The 24,418-nt window shown below is 40.4% G+C and overlaps 2 protein-coding genes across 2 annotated transcripts in view; both read left to right on the top strand.

The window, feature by feature from the left end:
• LOC135497007 (sialoadhesin-like) overlaps window positions 1-24,161 on the top strand; it is an 81,872-nt gene extending 57,711 nt beyond the window's left edge. Inside the window, exon 15 of the mRNA XM_064786635.1 lies at window positions 23,076-24,161. Within this exon, the coding sequence (XP_064642705.1) occupies window positions 23,076-23,120 (45 nt within the window). The 3' untranslated portion in view covers window positions 23,121-24,161. The remainder of the gene's footprint in view (window positions 1-23,075) is intronic.
• On the top strand, window positions 954-10,620 carry LOC135496863 (titin-like). The gene is made up of 14 exons (XM_064786422.1): window positions 954-1,057; window positions 1,695-2,021; window positions 2,426-2,770; window positions 3,182-3,430; window positions 4,333-4,605; window positions 4,819-5,082; window positions 5,613-5,903; window positions 6,556-7,044; window positions 7,242-7,355; window positions 7,870-7,929; window positions 8,139-8,207; window positions 8,507-8,758; window positions 9,116-9,174; window positions 9,494-10,620. Exons 1-14 carry the CDS (start codon window positions 961-963, stop codon window positions 9,542-9,544), a joined length of 2,940 nt encoding a protein of 979 aa, XP_064642492.1. The 5' UTR covers window positions 954-960; the 3' UTR covers window positions 9,545-10,620.
• Window positions 24,162-24,418: the final 257 nt, after the last annotated feature.

The following is a 24,418-nucleotide window of genomic DNA, read 5'->3' as shown; positions in this document are numbered from 1 at the left end:
ATAACACCTCGAGTTAAACATTGAAATGTGACCGCTATCATAATTCCTTATAATGATTACGACACCAGGCGCAATGATTTTTACACAAAAGACGATACCAGTCATCGCAACCAATACATTTTAGAACAATTAACCCAAAATAACAAACTGCATGTTACGCCAGGCCTGTATATCCCATAAATTACTTATAACGCACTGTTCGTTCCAAGATTTCGCAGTCTGTTGTATCCAGTGTTATATGAATGTGACTGACAGGCATGCTTCGTTCTGCATGTTCTGCAATTGTTGGAGATGACCACGTTTAGCATTGGCGCTAGTCACATCATTTGGTGGCATTCACATTTTGGTCCAAGTTTCCGATGTTCATTTTGCTGGGGAAATCTCCGCGGGGTATACGAACTGTCAGGAGGTCCCAATATTTGGTGTTGGGTTTTGCGGCGGTCTGATAATGATATCGTCAAGGATCCCCTGATTTCACACAAAATCCAGACCTTAACTGGCACTTATTTCCTCAATCTGTTATAAGCAGATAGCTTTCATGACAATAATCACTGTCATGACCATGACGACATTTCAACCAGAAAAACTGAGAAAAAAAACATGTTAACCTGTCTTGCTGTGTTCCTCAAACAATGAAATAGGGAAGCACCGGCCAAGAAAAGGGTAACAGGAAGTACTCAACGTCACTCTAGATGATCCATACATGACAAAACCGTTTTCTGTCTCACAGCCACTCATTGTCGAGACTCACATGACTATGCTAATCAAAAACTCTCTTTTTTTCTAGCTTGGTATTGATATATGTTCCACGGCCCAGTTCACTTAAAAAGCTTTAAAAATATATGTGCTATATTGGTCAATATTTGATCAATGCATAGCCTGAATGCTATGACCTACATTGAATAATATCTTCTTGTAATGAAAACCAGAAGAGAAAATTTAAAAGGCTCGTCCATTTGGATGTTATTATGTCGGAGTGAACTAAACATGGCTGTTGATGTATTCGTCGTGAGCTTCATCTTAGGTTCTCCGTTCATACCTCTCGTTTATCTGATTGGTGAGTAACAACGCATAACATTTATCGTTAACTCGAAAATTGAAATTTGAAACTCGCTTCGAATAATTAGACTCCTGCGCCGTCGCGTAACTTGGTTCATTGGCTGCCAAAAGAGGCCGCCATTTTCGAACTGCTCAATCATACTGTGTGTATAGACTTGGAGAATAAAGTTGAATTGAAAAAAAAAAATCACGATCCGTGAAGTAGATCACAGGTGCTTGAAGCAACCAGAATCATGATCAGCACCGAATTTACTGATTCTGACAAGAACAGTATAATAACAAAAACGTCTGCAGAAAAAGGAAACAATTTATTATTTTAGATTATATTTTAGCCTTATTTTTGCGGGTGTTTTTTTTCGCGAAGTTGGTGAATATCCTGATTCGCTACCAAAAAAATGGTAAAAATATGTATTTTATTGGAAAAAATTTAAGGATTTCTTAATCAACCAATTAAAAATAGTGGCCATTTTAATATTTCCGAAATATGCGTGAAAAGGATTGAGAGCCGAGAAAGTAGGCGGATTATTTTGTCGTTGAGGCTGGTTATATATCTTCTAACGTCATCAAAAGAGAAGATATTTTACAAGTAAGACGTAAATGCAACTTCTCACGGCTTACTGTCTATAATGTTTCAGTTCCACCAAAGACACCTGTTTTATCTGGGTTTGAACCTGCTTCTATCGGCTCCAACCGTGAACTCGTCTGTGATGCGTCTCAACCTGATGCCGGGACCATCACCTATAAATGGTATAAATACTCGATTGCTAATGGTGTAGAGAATTGGGAACCCAAAGGACCCATTGGTACAAGTCAGAAGTATATCTTCAATCGAGTGACTGAGAAGAAAGTGTTCCACACAGGTAACCCTGCAGAGCCTGTCAGTGGGAAGTACCTGTGTCGAGCATCGAACTCGGCCGGAACAAGAGACAGCGAATGGGGAGATCTGTTTGTCTATACACCATGTGAGTTATTCAATAATATAGGCTTCTGAGAAGTAAATGTCCACGTCCTTGCGGGCGTTCTAACAAAGGTTTTACATGAAACTACGTCAAATGAAATAGAATACAAGAGGTTCTTTTGCTCAGTAAAACTATATAAAGATAGAGTTCGATTTATTTTACAGCAATCTCGCTGTGTGTTTAGAATTTCATTTTTCATAACGATGCCTCGAATGAAAAGGTAGCCATTATCCAGTGATTGTTCTCCGACTAGAGACTCTTGTGATTCCTCCATTACAATGATGTCGTTTCGTCACCAATTTTGTAAAGTGAATTACATTGTTCTTACCAACAGAGACAAGACCCAATATGTCAAATAAAAAAGTCAGTTCATACTTTCTCTTTGTTGCAATTTCTTTCACTTCCAGGTTCCTTGTATACTGTGAGTGTTTCACCACCCAAACCTGCCATCGGAAGTGCATTCACCCTCAACTGTTACATAAACAATCCTAGTGGATTTCATGTAAAATTGTTAAAGATGGCTGATGCTTTATCTGCTGCTTTAGATGTAGCTGCAGCAAATAGCAAGGGATGCCATGATCCAAGTAACCCACGCTACAGTTGGAGCAGCTGCAGTCCACCAAGCATCTCATCACCGACAAAGACATTCAATCTACAAGTCACCAATGCTCAGCCTTATGATTCTGCTTACTGGATTTGTCAGGATATCGGTCTAAGCTGCAACAGTAACCCAGTCAAGCCAGTTGTGCAAGGTAAAGCATTTCTGCGCCCTTTTTGTAATCAAATAACTTTCGCCTGTATAAAGGAACGAAGAGCATACAAATAAAACGTTTCATCGACACCGACTATCAGTGACTGTTTCTTAATTTTCAGTGCCTGTAGCAGGTGGCTGCAAATACCATGGCCATTGATGCGCATGTATATTACGTATGAACAATATTTTTGTTACTTAAATTTTGAGAGCCCAAGGTACTGCAATAGCCTATACATCTTTGGTTGAGTAGTGGTACCATTTCATCGTAAAAAATCGATTCAAGGAAAAATTCTACCGAATCATGAAGTGTAAACAGAGGCAAGCAAAATTTAACACGCTTTGCCAGTCGAAGTCACGAAAAGGGTCGGTATTCTTAAACACCTTCAACGATCAGATGATACTTTTTCAGTGAAACCAGGCAAACCCCAAATAACCGGGTTTCCACCTGGACCAGTCTCTCCTGGCACTCAACTCGACTTGAAGTGTGGGGCCTCGCCCTCTGGAGACACTTACGATTGGTACAAAGATGGTACAAAAGTGACGACGTCGTTGACTTACGACTTCCAAGTGACGAAGGAGAGTGCTGGTGTTTATGAGTGCGTTGCTCGAAATAGTGCTGGCTCTTCAACAAGCAATGATACGACATTAGTCGTTTATTGTAAGTAGGTTAATTTTTCCATATTTTCCCATTCGAATAAGAATAAGCCTTTTTACCGCTCCACGTGACATTTTACACATGAAGGCACAATATGAGAAACAGTGTTGACACTAAAAATGATATGTACATCGTACTTCCTGGTTGAAACTCCGAAATGCATATACATGTTTATGTAGCCCAGTTTATAAATGTGAAAAGATATAATCGTGACGTTACAATGCTCAAACTGATTTTTATTCATTGCTCTTCGTTGGTGAATTTTATCATGTCTAATGCACGGTAAGTTGGTAAAGGTATTGGTTTACCTTGGTTTGGTTTACCAACAAAATAGAAACAATTAAGGCCATCACATTGCAGAGTTTGAGGGGTACAAATGGATAAAAATTATGAATGCGGGCCTTACGCCCCTCGATCACAATGAACTAATATTTTGTATGCTTCTTTTGTGTCGTCATTTCCTCTCCAGGTAAGCACTTTTTTCTGTGGTAAACAGATAGCATTAGCCATCGTGTAATGTGGCGATGCAAACAATTAAAAGACCAGGAAGTTCAAAAGAAATTCAGTGAACATTTCACGTAGACCAAAATAGAATTACAATGAGAAAACTTAAGGCAGGGTAGTAAAATTATAATCATAGCCCTGCTGAAATTATGCCAGACCTATAGTTGTACCATACGTTATGAAAGTCTTTGTTGAAATACATGTGAATCAGACTACACCGACGATGCCAAAGCTTAAATCGATTTATTAAATCAACACCTTTTTCATATGGCAAGAAGGGACAAGGTCTTATGGCAATAGAACCTATGGCGACATTACTGTTGAAACAATGTGAAACTACAGAACTGATAGCTTATTGCCTCTGATCATTATCTAAAATACCTGCAGCATCATCGTTTCAGACAAGGCTGATTCCGTGGTCGTGTCATCTGGAAAGACCTCGTCCCATGTTGGAGACAAGGACAAGTTCTCCTGCACAGTCTCTGGCGGCAACCCCACCCCGACCGTGAAGATCTACTTCAAGAGGTCAGGCGGAACACCAGTAGAGGTCGCCCAAGGTCAAGACAGGGTGATGGCTAAAGAAGACAACCAGGCTGAGTACTACTGTGTGGCGAAGGTTACTGGGTATCCCGCCTTGGATATGGCTTCAGGCATAAAGACATACAGTGTAATATGTAAGTTGTATATTTATATGCAGTCCGGATCCATCTCACCTTGCTGTTTGGTCCTTTTTAATCAGCGAATCCAGGTTTTCATGACACACTGTCAATCCTATGCTATAATGTAACAGTAGGCTAAACAAAAAATGCTACCCTTTTTTTAACCCTACATTGCTCAAAATCAGCATTAATTATTTCGTTGTACATGTATTGTGATATTATTTTCAGACCCAGCAACTGCTAGATTATCATCAGCCCCGACTACAGTGAGAGAAGGTGGTTCTGTCATATTGACATGTGAAGCAAGCAGGGGTAACCCGACAGTGTACACCTACATATGGTATTATAAAAGGACACAGATACCTGATTTGACTTCAAGAGAATACAGAATACTATCTATACATTACACGGAGGCTGGGGACTATCATTGTCGAGTGGTTAACTATTCGCCAGGGGGCATAGCCGATGCATCTGCGAAGATTAATGTTTTTTGTGAGTATTAAGAATTTGCCTAAAATATTTTAGATACTTCAAGCCATCATTGTATATGCTTTTTCCTGTAGGCCAATAGCTTGTCAGTCAATTAACAAGTAAGCATCCTTTTTGGCCAATTAATCAACATGATATTTAACGCTATTTTGATTTTATATATACCGTGTTTGACAAAGGAGCAATGCTTGCTCTATGGACCAAGCCACAGCATAACTTACTTGTCTTCAGGTCGTGAAAACTCGGACGATCTTTACTGTTGTCTTTTTTGCCCCAAGCAACCCTAACTTGCGGGGTTTGTAGGGTCCGGCCTTGGGCTTCTGGGTCCTACACCTCGACTGCTGCTTTTTCATCATTTAAACCGACGCCCCCAGCGTTTCAAATACATTTATAATGCATCCCTTAGTTTAACGCCTTGTGTAACGATAGCACAAATCAGCTGTATCCTAAATGGCTGACGTTCTTCAGCATGTTTCATGTTTTCGTGTAAGATCCCCCAGTTGTTCTCACTTTCCCGTTTCATACGCCTGCAGACAAAGCAAAATGGGATCCCAGTCTGCCGAGACTCTTCACCGTTGAAAGCAAACCATCACGACCAGTCAGGTTTACACTCCACGTCATCGCCAACCCTCGACCAACTGATGTTACGTGGTATCACCCAAATCACAAGATGGCAACTGGGGAAAACTTCATCCCCGCGGACGAAAATGGGACATACACACTGAGCAAGGGATCTGTAGGGACTCAAGACTATGGGAACTACATCGTCAAAGTGACTAACTCAGCTGGAGTTTCATACTTTGTCTTTGAGCTACTTCGGCCAGGCAAGTTGTTTTCTCCCAATCATCTCCGCACTCTAATCTCAGGTGGCACAACACATTGGAGACGGGTCCGTTAGCCATCCTCAAAGGAATAGTTCTTCACACTTGTCGATTCCATGAATATGAATGGATATGACCTGTTCAAAATACATGTATACACTATTTGCATTGAGGCCACGGTTTTAACTTCCATGTGCAAAGGTATCTTTCATTTTGTCTTTGGTGATTTTATGAGGGTGCCATTTGGGGTGGGTCACAGCCACTAGCGGCAACGGGAAATCCCCTGAAAACCAACTGGATTTTGATCAACGGTACTTAGTCTAATGAACAACATCTACTGATTTGGTATAACTGCAAAAGCCACGCAATTTATCTCACCAGACGCTTTTGGTAGGCTGCTAGGCGACAACTTCTTTTGTCAACTATCATTAGGGCTGGCTTACTCTTGCAGTTGTCTTTCTCAAGATTACAATCACAGCAGAATCAAATGAACAAACCATGCTTTGAAGCAGTCAAATACTGCAATCAAGGTGAAATGCCGCAAATATGTACCATAACGAAAGTCAATATCACTTTCCTCCTTCCGTTATTTGACCTTAACAAACTGTAAATTGTCTTATGTATTCTTCTTAAACGCTGCATGTGTTATTTTCAGCTGTTCCGAGTATCCCCACATATACGCTCATTCGGAAAGAAAAATTGGTGACCGTGGTGTTCTCGGCGTCTCTGAAGGAGCCATTCACCAAGTTTGAGTTCAAGTTCTGCTTGCCAGGGCAGGCGCCAAACACGACAGGATGTAACAGGTCTTTCGTCCCTATCCAAGATCCTGCAAGAACAAACTACACAATTCATGTGACACATGCGACAACGACTTATGTTTTCTATTTGGATTTCTATGATGGGGATGATGTTATTTATACTTCTGGACCTGTGCTCCCTGAGAATGCTGGACAAAGCACGACCGTGTCTGCTGGAAGAAGTCCTGTGCTTCCTGATAATGTTGGACAACCAACTACCGTGCCTGCTGGAAGTAGTCCAGATGGTGGCATGATAACTGGTGTGGTTGTAGCCGTCGTCATAGTTATAGCTGTGGTCATGGTCGTGGTTGTCGTTCTACATAGGAGGAACATGGCATGCTTCGCTGGTAGGTTTTATATAAGAAAATAAATGCATTTTGATACCAACCTGATGAAAAAACCGAAGAAATTAGCGCGATATGTTGGCATTGTTTACTTACAAATAGTTTGGTTAATTTATCTTTGCATATCATCAGGTCAGCCCTGATAATACGCTCAACTCAAAACTTCTTTGACTGGTTCAACCTCATTGCCTTCTGTTTAGGTCGAAATAAACCTGTGGGATCGAAAGCGGATGATGTGAGAACTGGCACTCCCCAACCTGAATCCGTTTTTCACGACCCTTTTTACATGAACGTCGTCAACAGGTCATTTGAAGGTAAATATTTTTTAGTTCATAAAGAATATATAAAGCTGGGTACTATAAAGGTAGCGGGATTATATTAAATGTAGATAAATGATTGGTATATGTTATTGAAGGCTGCTGACATATGCTTTGACATGAATGTACTTTTTTCTTGATAGCTGTGATTGCCTTAAACCATTCTGACCAGTCGATAAGACTGAGGGATGACAAATGCGCCGCCTCTATGGCTGCAACTTTAATTGCTGACGAAGCAATTAGAACTCTTTAAAAACGAAGTGAATGCCAATGTCAAGGGAGGCGCCTGTCCCAGAGAACAGTCTCCGACATTCACTTAATTTTGAAGACGTTCTGATTGCTTTAGGATTTCAAGTTCTCTTCAAAATAGTAGTGTCCATGGTCAACCCTAAAAATAGCATCACATAGTGTGGATTTGCTGATTTTGTTCATTAGCGGTGTGCAATGTACAAGTAAGTAGTGATAGCCATGCGTACAATGCTAACATTTCCTCTACCCCTCCCCATACTAGGTGACGATATTCAACCTGGGCCGGTTTATGTGAATGGTCCTAAACAGGATTCTGTTAAAGGTAAGCATTTACCTTTTTTAACCAAATACATGTACTGGTACTGTACGTACTAGACATCTGCCTTAACGTACATGTACGTATACTCCTTTCGTCCGAGTTTTACTTTATTTAAAATGCAATCATGTGCATGCTCAAGTTGAAAGGAGCGATCCCAAGATTTCCGATATATTGCATTTTAAACAGACGTCTTTTGGTCAATATTGTTTCAGAAGTGATTTACGACGATACAAATCTGACCGAGAAGCCAAGTGGCGATGATGCTGCTCGGAAAGTCGAAGGTCGGTGAATGTCATGAATCTTTCATTTTATCATTATCTTATTTTGTCATGGGCATACCCCCCCCCCCCCCGCCCCACCCCCTTGCGGTTGTAACACGAAACATAACGACGGGCTCATCGACAGTTTAGGAAATTCAACGTAGAATTAACAGCAGAATTGTCAAGTTACAATACAGGCGAAACCGTGTGCACTAATTTATTGCACCAGTCGCAAACGCGGTATCATATTTCTCATAAAATCTTCAGCTGAATTTCTTTATCATTTTTAGTATTGCTACAAACTTTGAGAATTCTTTCAGATATATCAGTCGAAGATTTCAAACAGTGGCTCCTATCAAAATACGTGACAGAATCAACTTACGAATGCCTAGCTAAGAACGGGTTCAACGATGCACGATTCTTCCTCATACTACAGCGAGAGGACATAGTAAAAATGAAAATTGAGCCCTTGGCTCAGGAGGCCTTGATACGTAAATTGGTGAAGGATATCAATGAGACCAGGCAGAGTACGAGTGAGAGCAGCGAAGGAAAGAAACCTGGAGATCCCGCAGGCAAGTACCACTATCAGGCGTTTAAACGTCAGTCTGAGCTGTGTATTGAGGGCGGTCATGGCAAGCCTAACTAAATCGCTTTCAGCGTTTTGCGAACGCTTACTAATGTAAGTCCCTGACGCGATACAGGAGCTTATTTAAATAGTTGCATCATCAGTGGTTCACGGAGTCGCAATTTTGTATGAAGGCAGAGGTAATACTTATGCAATTGATACCAAAAAAAATCGATTCCTTCCCTACGGGTTCCAGAACTTGGCGGGCGGTTTTGGATGGCCGTTTCCTAAGTGTATGCCCGATCATGCTTCAGAAAGAGTTTTTAAAAAAAGATAAGATTCTCACCTTCATGACTCTTTTTAGCTGGAGAAGAAAATCCGTATGATGAAATGGAAAATCAATATGCCGCCTTGGACATCACGGTAAGACAATGACAGCCACTTCAACACTGAGCCTTAGCAATATGTTCTTTCAAATAACAATCTATACAAATTTGAATATTTCTGCCTATACATTTTTTTTCAATTTATTATCTGCAAATCTTTGCCGTATTTGTCCTTTAATTGTCTTACTTCTAGCACTTCCATTGCAGGACACAGCTGCACTTTTATTTGCCCAATGGGTTTTAAATCTTTGAATTCCATGATTCTCTGAACTACCAAGATGTCAGACAAACTAGTTGACGCGAAGCTATGTGTTTCTAGAGTCATTTTGACATTAGATTATTATCCTCCTTTACAGCCTGATGTGACCGCCAACCAGACGTATGCTGAATTGAAGCCATCAGCATGAAGCCAGAACATGGAGAAGTGAAGCGGTCACTATAAAGCGGTTTGTGTCGGTCACACTGAAAATAGATAAAAAGCCTTCTGTTACCTTGATTCAAGAGGTCAACAAAAGTGCTTCCCCAGCAGATAACTCTCAGATGATACATTTTTCATGGGATGTAGACCTGTACACATTGTTCGTGTTCCTACTTCAACAGAATGGTGTTTGGACATTAAGAAGCATGACATATAATCATGCTCAAGCCAAAAAATCGAACTCTATGTGTTTTGAAGTGGACGAAAATGGCTTATTATGTCTTCCTTTCTTTCAATTGGTTTCAACTGAAAATGTAGTACCAGGACTTCGAGCAGCTTACAGCAGATGATCATGAGGTCGTTGCAAAAACACCTTCGGTATTCAAAGGAATGCAATCCATTTGCATACACATACATACTGCTTCATGTTTGTTCTCCCCCTTTTGTTTCGTTTAGGAATACGCATTATTCAAAATACGAAATGTGTACATGGAGTAAATATTTGTCAAATAAGATAGAACCTCTCTATTAAGGACACTGTTGGGACTGAGAAATACTGTCCTTAATAGAGAGGTGTCCGGATTAGGGAAGTCTAATTGAATTGTAACAACCAATTTGGGACTTAAACTAGTGTCCATAATAGAGAGGTTGTCCTTAATAGAGAGATGTCCACTAAGGAAAGTTCCACTCTACTAAGATAGCACTGAGTAATTGGTATGTTGGCCAATACGTTTTCCCATTCAGTATATCTATTTACATATTCAAGAAAAATCGTGTTCAAAATAATCATTAGTTGTGTATACTTGTCATCTATAGTAGTGAATAAAACTTGTGTGTACATTAATTAGGCAAACTCTAATATTCATATAACTTGATTTGTTTTATATGTTTGCATATGTAAAATGTATGTCTCGTGCACACTGATGTACACAAAACTCTCTTATTTGGAGGAAATAAACAACCTAACTACACTTGAGCAATGAAAGCATATATTCAACACATGATCACATCAACGGTTCTAAATTATCCGTCTTAGACTTGATGTAACAAAGAAAAAAAGAAAACAAAAAGTGGAGAATATTTGGTCACATGATGTGCCATGTGACCAATTATTCTCCACTTTTTGTGATCGTTTTCCTCCTTATTCAGCGTCTAAAACCGATAAATTTGAACTGTTGCTAGGCATATGGTTAAACACATGTTTCCCTCACTCAAACAAACTTAGAGATATGCAAATTTGGTGAAAAAAACTTCATTCGATCGAGCCTTTTGACCATTTCGAAGGCAATCTTGACACTAGAGGCGCTGATTTCAATCAATCAATCAATGTTGGCATTTGTAGAGCGCTCCAATTACTCAGCGAGTGGGTATTCTGGTGCGCTTTTTTCCGCAAAGGCAACTGCAAAAAGATGGGCCTTTAGAAGGGACTTGATAGTCTGGAAGGAATCAATGTTACGGAGCTTTTGCGGCAGCTGGTTCCACAGTTTTGGAACAGCTACCGCAAAGGAACGACCACCAAGAGTCTGGCATTTGAACCGAGGAACCTCAAGAAACATCGCACATCCTGATCTAAGACTTTGGCGATTTCGTTCCTTACAACGCCTCTCAAGGCGAGTATTGCTCTTGTGTACAAATTGTAGGCCTTATGGATTGTTCGTCGGTCATGTCTAGGGCAACGAACTGAACACAGACTCAGCAGCTAGCTGAGAGCCATTCAATGTATTTATGGGTCATGAACTCATTTCGGCCAGCGCCCTGTATTAGACACTGTGTACATTACGTGTACATTGCTGTTGTTAGGTTTTGGTAAAAAAAGTATCCCTAGGGCCAATCAATCCTCACGAAATTTCATATGTGTTAAGAAGAACCCTGTACCAATCTCATATTGAAATTTTACCACATTCCATAACCAATTGCCTGAGAAAAAATGACTTCTGCACAGCATATCCGTCAAATCGACACTCGTGCATTCAAATTGCCCTGTTTAAATGCAAGTTCTAAACTGACCAGTGTGACCACATTTGAAAAAACATATTATCAAAAAGCATATTTCTGTGATGGCTTGACTCTGTAGATTTAGAATCAACCACAGATTGAGAATTAATTTCACTTTGATCCATCCCAGCCATGAATTTACCACAACTTGACATTTTGATAAGCTCTATGTGACTGTACCACACTTCCAGCTGTGGATGAATACATGTCTCTGCCCGATAGTGTGATCACAAAAAGTAATGTTACACAGCCCAGCAGGGCAGCCTGTGTCATAGTTGACCGGCTTTGGTTGACTCCGTGAAAGAGCATTAGTTAAGCATACCCTGAGGATAATCTAGTGTTGTGCAGCACCTAAATGTGAACTGGTCACAATCCTGATCCTGAGTTGAACTGAAGTACCTTTTGATCATACAGCGATACTTGACACTATACTCATGTAATGTTAACATCAGCATCGTGAAATTAATACTGTATTCACATTATAGAATTACTCGCCGTCATTTCACCAGACCTCTTTTCATAAGCGGCATTTGCAAATACTCACGGAGGATGGACTGTGTTGAATGTACCACCTAATTTTTATATACAGTGGAGTAAGGCTACAAATTCATATAATTCATATCAACTGGCTTAGTACGCAGAGACAACTGGATTTTCGTCGCATGGAAAGAGTCCATTTTTATTGCTCTGAAAGATGTCGATGTGTGAATCTGAATGCAGTTGGCATATTTCGCTATAAGATTCTTGAATCGTGGATTATATCAACAGGCAGATCTCTCAATTTACAGTATGACAGAGTCTGAAGTATTAATCGGCTTGTCATCTACTTCTAATTCATTGACGTGATACTCGTAAATCACTGAGATGTTGGTGGAATCGGGGAATTCGTTAAAAAGAGTCATCGTCGATAAAATACATTTCATACCTGGTATTTGTCGCTCGCGGCTCTATGTACGGCTTGAAAAATCTGCCTTTTATACCACTTGCCGTTTACTACAAAAGTGCGCTGTCTTAGAAAAGGCATTTTGGAGCTTTTGAAAAACCATTTAAGGGTTTTTCGGCCAATACAAAGATGCACCTCGCAGAGGTTTTTCAGTGAAGCTCTAAGGGTTTTCACTATCTCAAAAACCATTTGAGTTTCATTCTTCATTTTACCAAAAACCTCTACTGGGTGTATATCTGTGTTTATGTCCTATTTCCTATGTATATTTTCGATAACTGAGCGACTACAACTGATACAACCATGACAACAGAGGAATTGGAGCTGCAAACATCTGAAGCATCACCTGATCGGACGATCCAGAATCTAGAATTTGCCCTCCAAATAATGACACAGTATGTGTGGGTTGTTGTGGTCGTACTTGGAATTCCAGGAAACATAATTTCTGGCTTGGTCGCTGTGCATGCGCAGAACCAGCAGGTGTCAATGTGTGTCTACATGCTAGCTCTATCTGTCTGTGACGCATGTGTTTTATTGCAGTTTGGTTGGCAGTGGCCGCTAACCTACTACGGCATCGACGAGACAGAACTGTTTCTTCGGAGGGAGTATATATTCAAGTAAGGGAGTTTCTCAATATTGGTTAAGGTTATTATTCGTTTCTTCCCCCCCCCCCCCTCCCCTTTTAAAAGACGAAACATAGAAAGCGAAAACTTCATTTCATTGGCGGAAGTTTCATCTTCTTCGATATGTGTTATATTAAGTTACAGAGAGAAACACAGAACTACCAGGCCCTGATCATTTAAACTTGAAGTGACCTGGGGATTCCATTCAAACTTGACTTTGGGACCTTGACGTACTCCGAAACAAGGAGTAAAATAGGTCATCACTAGATTTCGAGAAATGTGAAAAGTTAGGCGATCTTTTTTGCAAAAGCGCATCAACTCATAATCTCTGCCTCCTCCTGGCCATCAAGATGAATTCTTGTCAAAATTTCTAATCAATAAATTATTCGAATCGATAACAAGCATGCCAAGGTATACCCCAAGGTACTTTTCTATAACAGATATTCACTGCTGTTTTTTGTTTGGTTTTTTTCAGAATCGCGTGGTATTTTGAGTACACATTCGCAATGGCATCCGGTACCTTCCTTGCCATGATGTCATGTGACCGCTTGATTGCTGTGAGATTTCCATTGGCCGCGCGCCGCCTATGCGATCCAGCTAGGACTAAACGAATAGTAGTCGTCAGTTTTATCGTCATTACTGTTTTGAACTTAAATTTTTTCTTTACCTATCAGTATATAAAGGATGAAACTACAGGTATGTATGACTGGCGTTCTTTCGTCGTCTAATCAACACCACTCGACGGATTAATACAGAAATGGCTGACCAAAACACGAAGCGTCCGCAAACAGTTTTAGACGAACACGTGTACATCGAGATCTATCCGAGTGGTCATGATTATAAGAAAACTAAAAGGACCAACATCAAAGTGTTAAGTTTTATTCTTAAAGGGCACATGATCAACCTTTGCCCTCCAATTAAAACCAAGCGGTCCTCGGTTGCGATACTTTGCTTTGGAAAACCCCACTTGGCTTCTATCGGATCAACTCTCCAATTTACAATTTACGTCTGGTACATTCATTTCAAAGAACAGACTAACAGATACCACAGAAAAGAGCAAATCCACGACATGAAAAACTTTTAATATATCTTACCCCCCGTAACTCTATATCCAGGAGTTTTCTGGCTGTTTACAATGGTTTATAGAAATGATCTGCAGTTTGTGCCTCCATATTTTTCAGGATCCGATATCTTAATCATATTGGTTCCAAATCAGCCTGCCATCGAAGTCCTCACCAGTACCTTTTACATTTTGTTTGGAACATTCCTGCCCTTTACCATCATCTCAGTCTGTAACATTGCAATATTAATCACAGTAAAACAGGCCTCTAAACAACGGCTGAAGTTGGACCAGTCCGGGAACCCAGGTTCAAAGGATCGTCACCAGGATGTTAATCTTCGTTTCTGCAGGTTATGTTGTGACGACACTTCCGCTCCGGATGCATTATTTTGTTGTAGAAATACCGGATGTTGCGGCAATGTACGATATGAGCGACCCCTATTGGAATCTGAGGTATACACTTGAGAATCTAACAATCGGCATTATTTGGGCAAGTAATCATGCCATTAATTTCTACCTTTACGTGGTGGCTGGTGGGAGGAAGTTTCGACAAGACATCAGAGAGGTTTCACGAAAGTTGGCATGTTGCTGTCGGATGAAAACACGTTGAAAACTCCCAGCAAAATATTTGAAATAGAAACTTGGAGGTGACGGAATATCTTTGTATTGGAATTGATCCCTCCTTTTGTCAATCAAATCAGAATTGACCCTTTTGCAAAATGCCCTTGTAGTGGTGGCATCATTCCTACTAGCCCAGGCTAGAGGGAAATTCCCTTTAGCTCAGTCGGTAGAGTGATGGCCTTATAAGCGAGAGGTCCCGGGTCAATACCCGGTTGGACCTTGATGTTTTTCCTCTGTTACTTTTGGCGCCCAACATGGTAAAAGGGTACTAATAATTTGTTTAGATGCTGATGTGTCTTTGGACAATGAATTAACCCTTTGTATCACGGAAGAACCCGGTTGTGAGGACACAACTTTCCCGAACAGGGGGAGTATGCAGTGGTGGCATCATTCCTACAAGCCCAGGCTAGAGGGAAATTTCCTTTAGCTCAGTCGGTAATGTGATGGCCTTATGAGCGAGAGGTCCCGGGTTCAATCCCCTGTTGGACCATTTTTTCCTCTGTTACACCCTACTACATGAAAGTGAATCTTTGTGGTGTCGCCAACGGATGGAATGTTACGAACTTACAGTGTTACAGTGTTCGTTTTAGAAAAAATATCATTTGCATGTATAAAACTCCCTGATCGACATTCTCCAAACGTCGTCAAGTCGCCAAGTCTCACTGGACCTACTGTGACCTTCGTGACAATTTCAGCGGGTGCATGTAAATTGGACATTTGTCCCGACGCCCGCGAGATTGTCTGATCGAATTACTGCCTAAACCCAACTATTTTCCCAGTTTCTTGAGTTCGTCCTGTCCCAAGAGCAACTTCCCGTCACACTTAGCAGGATGCTTTTTCCGACTTCCTGCAAATGCCTAAGTGAACCAATTCAAACACTCAGCGTGAGCTTATCAGTGTCGGGTTAACATCTCATTAACCCCATTCAACATAGGATTTTTTTTCTTCATTGCCCAATTTTGGGAAGCCCTGATATTTTCTACAGATTTCTTCAAAATCGGACTTTTCTCAGATAAATCAGGAGAAGTTAGAGAAACCACTAAAATGTCGGAAAAAGCATCCTGCTAGTGATACCTCTTGCCGCCTGAATGCCTCGCGTCCCTGGAGAAACTGCCCGTACCTCGCGTCCCTGGAGAAACTGCCTGTACCTCGCGTCCCTGGAGAAACTGCCCGTACTTCTTGCCTTATTTCGTCTCTGCATTTCACGCTTCGAAATTGTTGCCAGACCGCATATTTCAGACTTTAGTTGCGTTGACACAATTATCAGCTCAGGTTTCACGTCTAAATATCGGGAAAGATCTTATATCATACGCGCGCTACATACAACCCGGAAGTCAGTCCGTGAAAATCGACACCCAATTTTTTTTCGTGCTTACAAAACTTTGTACTGCGCGCACGTGATGTATTATCGCTATCGATCAGCGGTAAAATAATTTAAAGTATGGCTATCGTGTTATGCGACATACCCAAAGTGGCATTCACGTGATAATTCGTCAACAAAACTGTAACAAAGACACTTTTTCTATCGAAATGAACTATGGCTATAGATATCTTCATCGTGAGCTGCGCATGTATCCTACTTTCGGCACCACTGGTTCATCTTATTGGTGAGTATTCACTCTGAGACATGTATCATACAATATGAAAATCCCTTATCGTAATTGTATTTGTTATTGCTTTTGTCTAATCGTTTAATGATGGTGCTTTTTTCTCTCACCACAGTTTGGCCCGTCTTGTTTCCAGCTCGCTATCAAGCGAATCATGAACTAAGTTACTCAGGCTGGCATTGAATTGAATAGATTTCTTAAATCGATTCAGCAAAGTTATTGTTATTCCTATTCCTTAGGCATGATTTCTAAGAGCAAACATACCAAATTTGCGCGGTCTGGAACTCGCGAGCACCATTGCTCTGAACATTTTTTGACCACTGTTTTTTATTCATTGAAATTAAAAGTTATCTTATGCGTCCCTTGAGACAAAAACAAATATACTGAGAGTGACATTTCTAAACCCTTGAAACATTCCTTTATATAAAAAATCAATAAAGAAGGACTGTCTTCCAGTTGGAACTGTTTTTCTTAAAACATGTACTGGACATCATCATTGCGACGGGATAATTGGTACAAAACAAAGACATTAGATACATTGTAAATTGATGTGTTTGGGAATGAAGGAGTGAATGTCACTGAGTGACCTTTTCCTCTCGGGACGAGTCAGGTTAGACGTAAATACAACAATATTTTCGATAATGTTTCAGTTCCGCCTAAGACACCAGTGTTATCTGGATTTGGAACTGCTGCTATCGGCTCCTACCGTGAACTCGTCTGTGATGCGTCTCAACCTGATGCCGGGACCATCACCTATAAATGGTATAAATACTCGGTGAAGAATGGTGAAGAAAATTGGGAACCCAAAGGACCCATTGGTACAAGTCAGAAGTATATCTTCCATTCAGTGCCTGTTTTGAGAGTGTTCCACGGTATCACTGAAGAGTTTGTCGATGGGAAGTACAAGTGTCGAGCATCGAACTCGGCCGGAACAAGAGACAGCGAATGGGGAGATCTGTTTATCTATGAACCATGTGAGTTATTCAAAATAATACAGGCTTCTGAGAAGCAAATGTCCACGTCCCTGCTGGCTGCAAAAACCGATTTCCTCAAAGTTTAGTTTTACTTAATTGAATCTTATTTTATGATCAAAAAGCACTTTAATATTTTAGTAGCCATGGTTACAGTATATTAATCTTTGTGTTCGTGTACGCTGATGTAGTCCATTGATTTTTTACATTTTTTTGCTCCGTGTCGCCTATTTCATTATATAATCAGCCATTTGAAAAAACTCCCACAAAAAGAACGGTTTTGCTGTTGACGTTTCGTTCATCAGAATGGCGCAATACAAGCAGAACTGCAGATCCAGCTAAAGACAGCTTACTTGCAGTATAACAGCTGGTGTGCTCTATGGTTGAAATGCGAAGCACTTGTGCATTTGTTTTGTTATATTTTGTTATATTTTCAGTATCGCCTGTTCGAATTTTGTTTAAGGTTAATATCACCAATCTTCTAATTTTGTGCTTCGGCATTTTAGTGAGCAATTAAAAAGAGTTTAAAGAAAATAAAAAAGCTTTTCTGTTAGGTTTTTAAATGGCCTATTACATTATTACATGAAATCTCACATTTCTGTTTAGAAAACAAAATTTGCTAAACACTGCATTGAATTTGGTGCATTAGTTAAAGTGAGTGTTGATATTAATATGAGCTAGACTGTATGCACAATGTGCTTTTATTTTTTCACCAGGTGCTAGCAAGGATGCATCTTTCTACTTTTGGCATATCTGTAACAAAGGTTTTACACAGGTTTTTACAAATAAAAAATGCACATGTGAGGTTCTCATTTTTTCTCTTTGTTATAGTGTTTTCATATTATATTGTTCCGGTCAAATGTACTCAGTTTAACAGTATTATATTTTGCCAGTTGTATCTGAAAAACACGATAATCTTCTGTCCAACTTTCAGGTTCTTTGTATAATGTGAGTGTTTCACCACCCAAACCAGCCCCCGGAAGTACATTCACCCTCAACTGTTACATACCCAATCCAAATGGAGCGACTGTGATATGGTCAAAGTTGAATGATGTTACATATTTTAGACTTTTATCTGTCGTGTGGTGGTTAATGGGGGCTAAGCCTGCTTCATCTAATGCTTCATCTGCTGTATATGTAGCAATAGCAACTAGCAACGGATGCCTTGCTCCAAAAAACCCACGCTACAGTTGGAGCAGCTGCAGTCCACCAAGCAACTCAACCCCAACAAAGACATTCAATCTACAAGTCACCAATGCTCAGCCTTCTGATTCTGATTACTGGATGTGTTGGGATATTGGTCTAAGCTGCAACAGTAACCCAGTCAAGTCAGTTGTGCAAGGTAACGCATTTCTTCATCTTCCGATTTGAAACAACTTTCGCATGTATAAGGGAACGGAGAGCATGCAACTAAAATGTTTCATCGACACCGATGACTGTTTCCTAATTTTCAGCACGTATTTCAGGTATAAATACCATATGACCAGTTATGTACTTTGTGTATGTTACTAATTTTGAGGCCGATACTGCAATAGCGTGAGCATCATGAAAAATATCGAAACCAAGTAAAATGCTACGATGAAGTGTATAAAGACAGACGCATACAAAATTGACCGCGATTAGCCAGTCATTCACGATACGAGAAGGGCATTGGTATTCCAAACCAACCTCAACAACCAAATTAATTTTTTCAGCGCCCCCAGGCACGCCACAGGTCACCGGTTTCCCATCAGGACCAGTCATTGCTGGAGCACAGCTCAACTTGAAGTGTGTGGCCTCGCCTCCTGGAGATACATACGATTGGTACAAAGATGGTACAAAGGTTACAACATCATTGACTTACGACGTCCAAGTGACAGAGGAGAGTGCTGGTGTTTACAAGTGTGTGGCGAGAAATGATGTCGGGTCTGCCAGTAGCACAGACAAGACATTAGTTGTTTACTGTGAGTTGTGTCATTATTCGCATTTTGATAATGCACATGAGGTCATTTTGGCGAGACCTCAAAATCCTAAAGCATTTAAAACTCTTTCCAAATAAATCGAATGCTTATTTAAAACCCGGGAGGCTGTTGTCTGAAAAACAAAGAACAGACTGCCGCCCTTGAAATGAGCATTCACAACTTTAAAAAAAGTTCTAATCGCTTTAAGATTTCAAGTTCTAGTCATAATGGCGGTACCTATGGTCAACCCTTAAGAACAATCATTCACTTGTCAATGTTTTGAATATAAAACAATAAGGTCACTTTGACAATCTAAAACCCTAAAGGTCTTCAAGCAGAATTATACCCTCTTGCTGACGAAAGTAATTCTTACAGAGTTAGTCGTCATTTCAGATAAACCTGATTCCGTGGTCGTGTCATCGGGAAAGACCTCATCCCATGTTGGGGAGAAGGACAAGTTCACCTGCACAGTCTCTGGCGGCAATCCGACCCCGACCGTGAAGCTCTACTTAAAGAGGTCAGGCGGAGCACTAGTAGAGGTCACCCAAGGTCAAGACAGGGTGATGGCTAAAGAAGACAACCAGGCTGAGTACTACTGCGAGGCGAAGGTCACTGGGTATCCCTTATTGGATATGACTTCAGGCAGGAAGACATACAATGTAACCTGTAAGTTTTATCTTTTGCGAAAACGGTTTCTCTAACTTGTTTTCCCTAGAAATCCGACATTTCGGGGAAAAGTCGGACAACGTCACAGGTTGGACACACAGGCTGTGTTCAAATGCGAGGTTCGTAATGGGTTATTCCAGATGGAACAGACAACTACAGTTAATGTATATTGTACGTATCAGTTCTGCAAAACAGTGAAGTTTACATCATATATTACAGTGTTTCTCCCCATTAGTTGAAGCGAATGTAATATACTGTAAAATGTATTAACATGTACGGTCAACTATTCTCCAGGTGGCGTAGCTGATGCATCATTAAAATTGGATGTTTTATGTGAGGACGAAGAACTTGCAGAACTGTTTCAATATGTTTCTAAGCATTGCATGTAAATCTTTAAATTGGTCTAATTTTTATATTGTTATATTGATTAGCAAGTAATATGGGACTCCAAATTGGTCTAAACATGGTTTGCAAGTAATATATGTATAATGAATATTATTAGCCCGTCGTCTAAGAATGTCAAATTACATCAAGTGCTCCATACAGGAACTCCATAGATATCATGTTCCCAAGATATAACTGCATTTTTCGACTTCCTGGCTGAGTTCCTTCTATCAAATATTTTCCGGTGCAGAGGTTTTTTTTAATGGAAATGACAGAAATGAAAGAAAGGGGTATATTTTTGTTCTTCATTTCCCCCAATTTGGCGCCTTTGCGACTTTTGAATCTATCATGATATTTCCAATCATAAACATTAATCACCTTTTCAGCTGTCCCGACGTTTAAGATCATTCGTAACGGGAGATTGGTGACCGTGGTGTTCGGGCCGCAGATTCGGGAGTACACAAGTTTCCAGCTCAAGTTCTGTGGGCCGAGTCAGACACCAAAAACGTCTGGATGCGGCAGGGTTCGCTTCACCATCCATGATCCAACGACATCAACTTACAGAGTTAATGTGACACACGAGACCACGATCTATGTTTTCTACATGGATTTGTATATTGGCGATGATGTTGTTTATAGTTCTGGTCAAGTGCATCCTAAACAGGCCGTGCCGGCTGGAAGCAGTCCTGATGGTGGCATGATAGCTGGCGTGGTTGTCGCCGTCGTCATCCTGGTAGCAATGGTGGTGGTGGTTGTCGTCGTGCTACATAGGAGGAACATGGCATGCTTTGCTGGTGAGTTTAGAGAGAATACTCCCAGCGCGAAAGACTCGATATGATTCTTCTACGATTATTATATTGTTCGATTTATGATATATTCATTTTCATATACAAGTACAAGATTTGCAATGTTTTTGTAATATTTTTATAGTTGCTACACTAGACAGCATAGGATTTTTCAGATTTGGCTGAAATCTTAGTAATACCTGTTTCGACCTGGTTTATTTATGTTCAAGGTCGAAATAAACCCGATGAATCAAATCAGGCTGACGGGGAAACTGGCACCACGCGAGCTGATTCGGTATTTCATGAACCTTCATACATGAACGTCGTCAACAGGGCATTTGAAGGTAACATTTTCAGTTTTCGCAAATTGAAGATAAATCGTGTAGTATGTGGCATTGTCGTTACTAGCATATACCCGTGGCGCGGGCTGTTCGAAGTATAAAAATCGGATTGTGTGGGTGCTGGTATGTTGTGGGTTTGGTGTAAATGGGGTGCTGGTTTGTAACACTTTTTTTCATGAGTGTAATACTTCTTGAAAACGGAACTATGTAACCATGTACATGATGTACAGGCGTCCACAATGCTAAACCAATTCTCGGAAAACCAAGATGGTGCAGACTGGTGATGTATGTCGTTATTATGATGCATTGTATCTACATTATGTGTGATATGTACAGTACAGAATGATATAAAGTTATAAAATACAAATACTAAGTATACAATACCAAAGTTTCCTCTTTCCACACCTAGGCGGCGATACTCCACATGAACCGGTTTATGTGAATTTTCCTCAACAGAATCCCGTGGAAGGTAAGTAGTCGCAAGCTTACCATGTAAGTACAAAATACCCGCTGTTGCCTACGCAACATACGCTTCTCGATTATGTTGCACATGTACATATATATGAAACTAATGTCATAGTTTTCGGCCAGGGGAGGGAGGGGGGGGGGCAGCATTGCTCAGAGAATGATGTGGCTCTTACTTATCTATTTCCTTTAGGTGAGAATAACAATGGCTCCTCTCCGACCGAGTGACGGAATCAACCTTTTAACTTTTGCATGATCAAGCGTGCGGCTAATCCTTGAATTATAATAACATTCACACTAACATTACTCTTTTTTAGACGGCGGTGAAAATCCGTATGACGAAATGGAAAATCCATATGCTGACTTGAACATCACGGTAAGAGAATACAGTCATGCCCTTCCTGAGTTGTGTTGATATATTTCGCTGTTAGTTACAATGCAATGTTCATAACCTGATCAAGGTATAATTTGTAGAGCGGATTTGATCATGAATCTCGTGATAATTGAATGATAGCAATGAAGAACAAAGACGAATAAATGACCAATGGCCGCATCACTAGCCAAGAGTTACTCGGTGACCTTCAAAGCCTGCACTTCACCAGTTCTGAAAGCTCTAGAACGTTCTGGGGTTGAAGGACGTCGCTTTGAACACTATTCAGTGACTCATATATATCACATCACATCCTACCTCTAGTCGGAATCTGTGGATCTGATTGGCTAGTACTCGTGAGCAAATCATGTAGGACATTTTGATATGCTTGTCCCCAGGCCCACAGATTCAAGTCATTTTCACCTCAGAAATGTAAATTGAAGAGAATCTTTTGTAATTCGTGAAATTTTTAGAAAACATTTCCTAAGATGAAGATAAAACGAGTTGAGCCTGAGTTGCCGATTTTTCGAGACAGTTTGAGGCTTTATTAATGATCGTATGCGTTGCCAGTGTTGGGTGTCTTGATCAAAGGCATATAGAAAAGGACACAATTTTTTGAAGTTTATCACTGAAGCGAAATGTATCAGAATTTTTAGAATCAGTATAAATTTATAGCTGTTGCCCCACCCCGCCTCCCTCACAGTTGACGCCTTTAATTGACACAATCCGGAAAAGTTTCATTTTTCTTTCAGCCTGATGTGATCGCAAGCCAGACGTATGCTGAATTGAAAATCTAGACGGAAAATGAAAGACGGTTTCACGACTGTCCGGTTTGTGTCACATATGCAGAGTGAGACGAGAAAATGACTGATGTTTTCCTGGCTCAAATATTTTGTTCTTTAATTTACAAAGTAAATTGGAGGAAAGCTAGTCCCCGGGGACAGCTAGTCCGTCTGTATGTATATATTTACCACTGTCACGTGTGTGAACACGAAACAAGAGTGACCATAACATATTTTATGTAGTTACCCCCCCCCCCCCCCATTATACATTAGACTTGTAACTGCATCGGCAGTGCTGACCACATTAGGTCGGCATTGGACATTCACCTCATCATTCTCAGCCGGTTGAATATATTATGTCTGTCACTGGTTGCAGACATCAAACACGTACTCTACTGAGATATCTTGCAAGTTGAGCGTTTTTTTAAACAAGCCTTCTCATCAGGTTGGATTTGCATATAGTCTTGGAACTAGCAAGTTGAGTGTTCTTGCATACGCCTGCCAATAAGGTTGGGTTAGCGTATAGTTGACGTTGTCGTTTATAAAGTGTCTCTTCAGGAGTGGTCCAGTCAATTCTATCGATCACGGTGTCATTTTCATCCTTTTGTCAGGTGAAGCCAGTTGACAAACATGCTGGCGACGAGTGACTATGAACCGTGACAATGTGAATCAATTGCTTATCTGACCTAATGTCATATTTATCTAGGGGTCGCGTTATTACTTGTAACTCAAGTCATTTCCGAAGAGCGTGCTTCCAAAGGTTCGAGATGTCGCTTTTTAACCTCTCAGTTGTCGGGCCATGTCCCGTTGTCAAGCCGAAGTCAACTAATGAACATGCTCATGACGAGTGACATTGACAGGTGAACTTGGACAAGTGACCACGTGTATCCTCTTTTGAACTCGGTGTAAAATCTGTGGTTGTTCACAATACAATTGACATCATAGAGAGACCATGAAAACATAGAAAAACGATCCCAAACAATAGGGGGAAATGCTTAGAAGTAAAAATGCCCAAAACTGTTACACCAGCCCTGCTGAAATACCATGACTCCCCCCCCCCATGGAGTTCAATTGGGTTTTCAAGTTCCTACCAAAGAACAAATTGAAGACAGTTTTGGAAAACTACCAAGAACACACTGTTGTTAAACCTTATATTTGTTTTTCGTTTGTTTTAATGCTTCTTAGCAGTGGCTAAATTATCTAGAATACTTAGTACATGTGGTTTGTATCATCGTTCTCCAGTATTTCAATTTACTTATTCAAGGATCAAGAATCTCCTAGCTTACTTGACATCGCTAGTAGTGAATAAACAT

This window comes from Lineus longissimus, chromosome 12, assembly GCF_910592395.1.
Source record: "Lineus longissimus chromosome 12, tnLinLong1.2, whole genome shotgun sequence".
Lineage (NCBI taxonomy): Eukaryota > Metazoa > Nemertea > Pilidiophora > Heteronemertea > Lineidae > Lineus > Lineus longissimus.
This window is presented reverse-complemented; position numbering and strand designations above follow the sequence as displayed.

Excerpts from the sequence above, each read along its gene's own strand:
- LOC135496863 (XM_064786422.1), top strand. The coding sequence starts at position 961 with ATGTTATTATGTCGGAGTGAACTAAACATGGCTGTTGATGTATTCGTC. Across the intron at positions 1,058-1,694 it reads ACCTCTCGTTTATCTGATTG|TTCCACCAAAGACACCTGTT; the intron begins GTGAGTAACAAC and ends ATAATGTTTCAG. Across the intron at positions 2,771-3,181 it reads AGTCAAGCCAGTTGTGCAAG|TGAAACCAGGCAAACCCCAA; the intron begins GTAAAGCATTTC and ends ATACTTTTTCAG.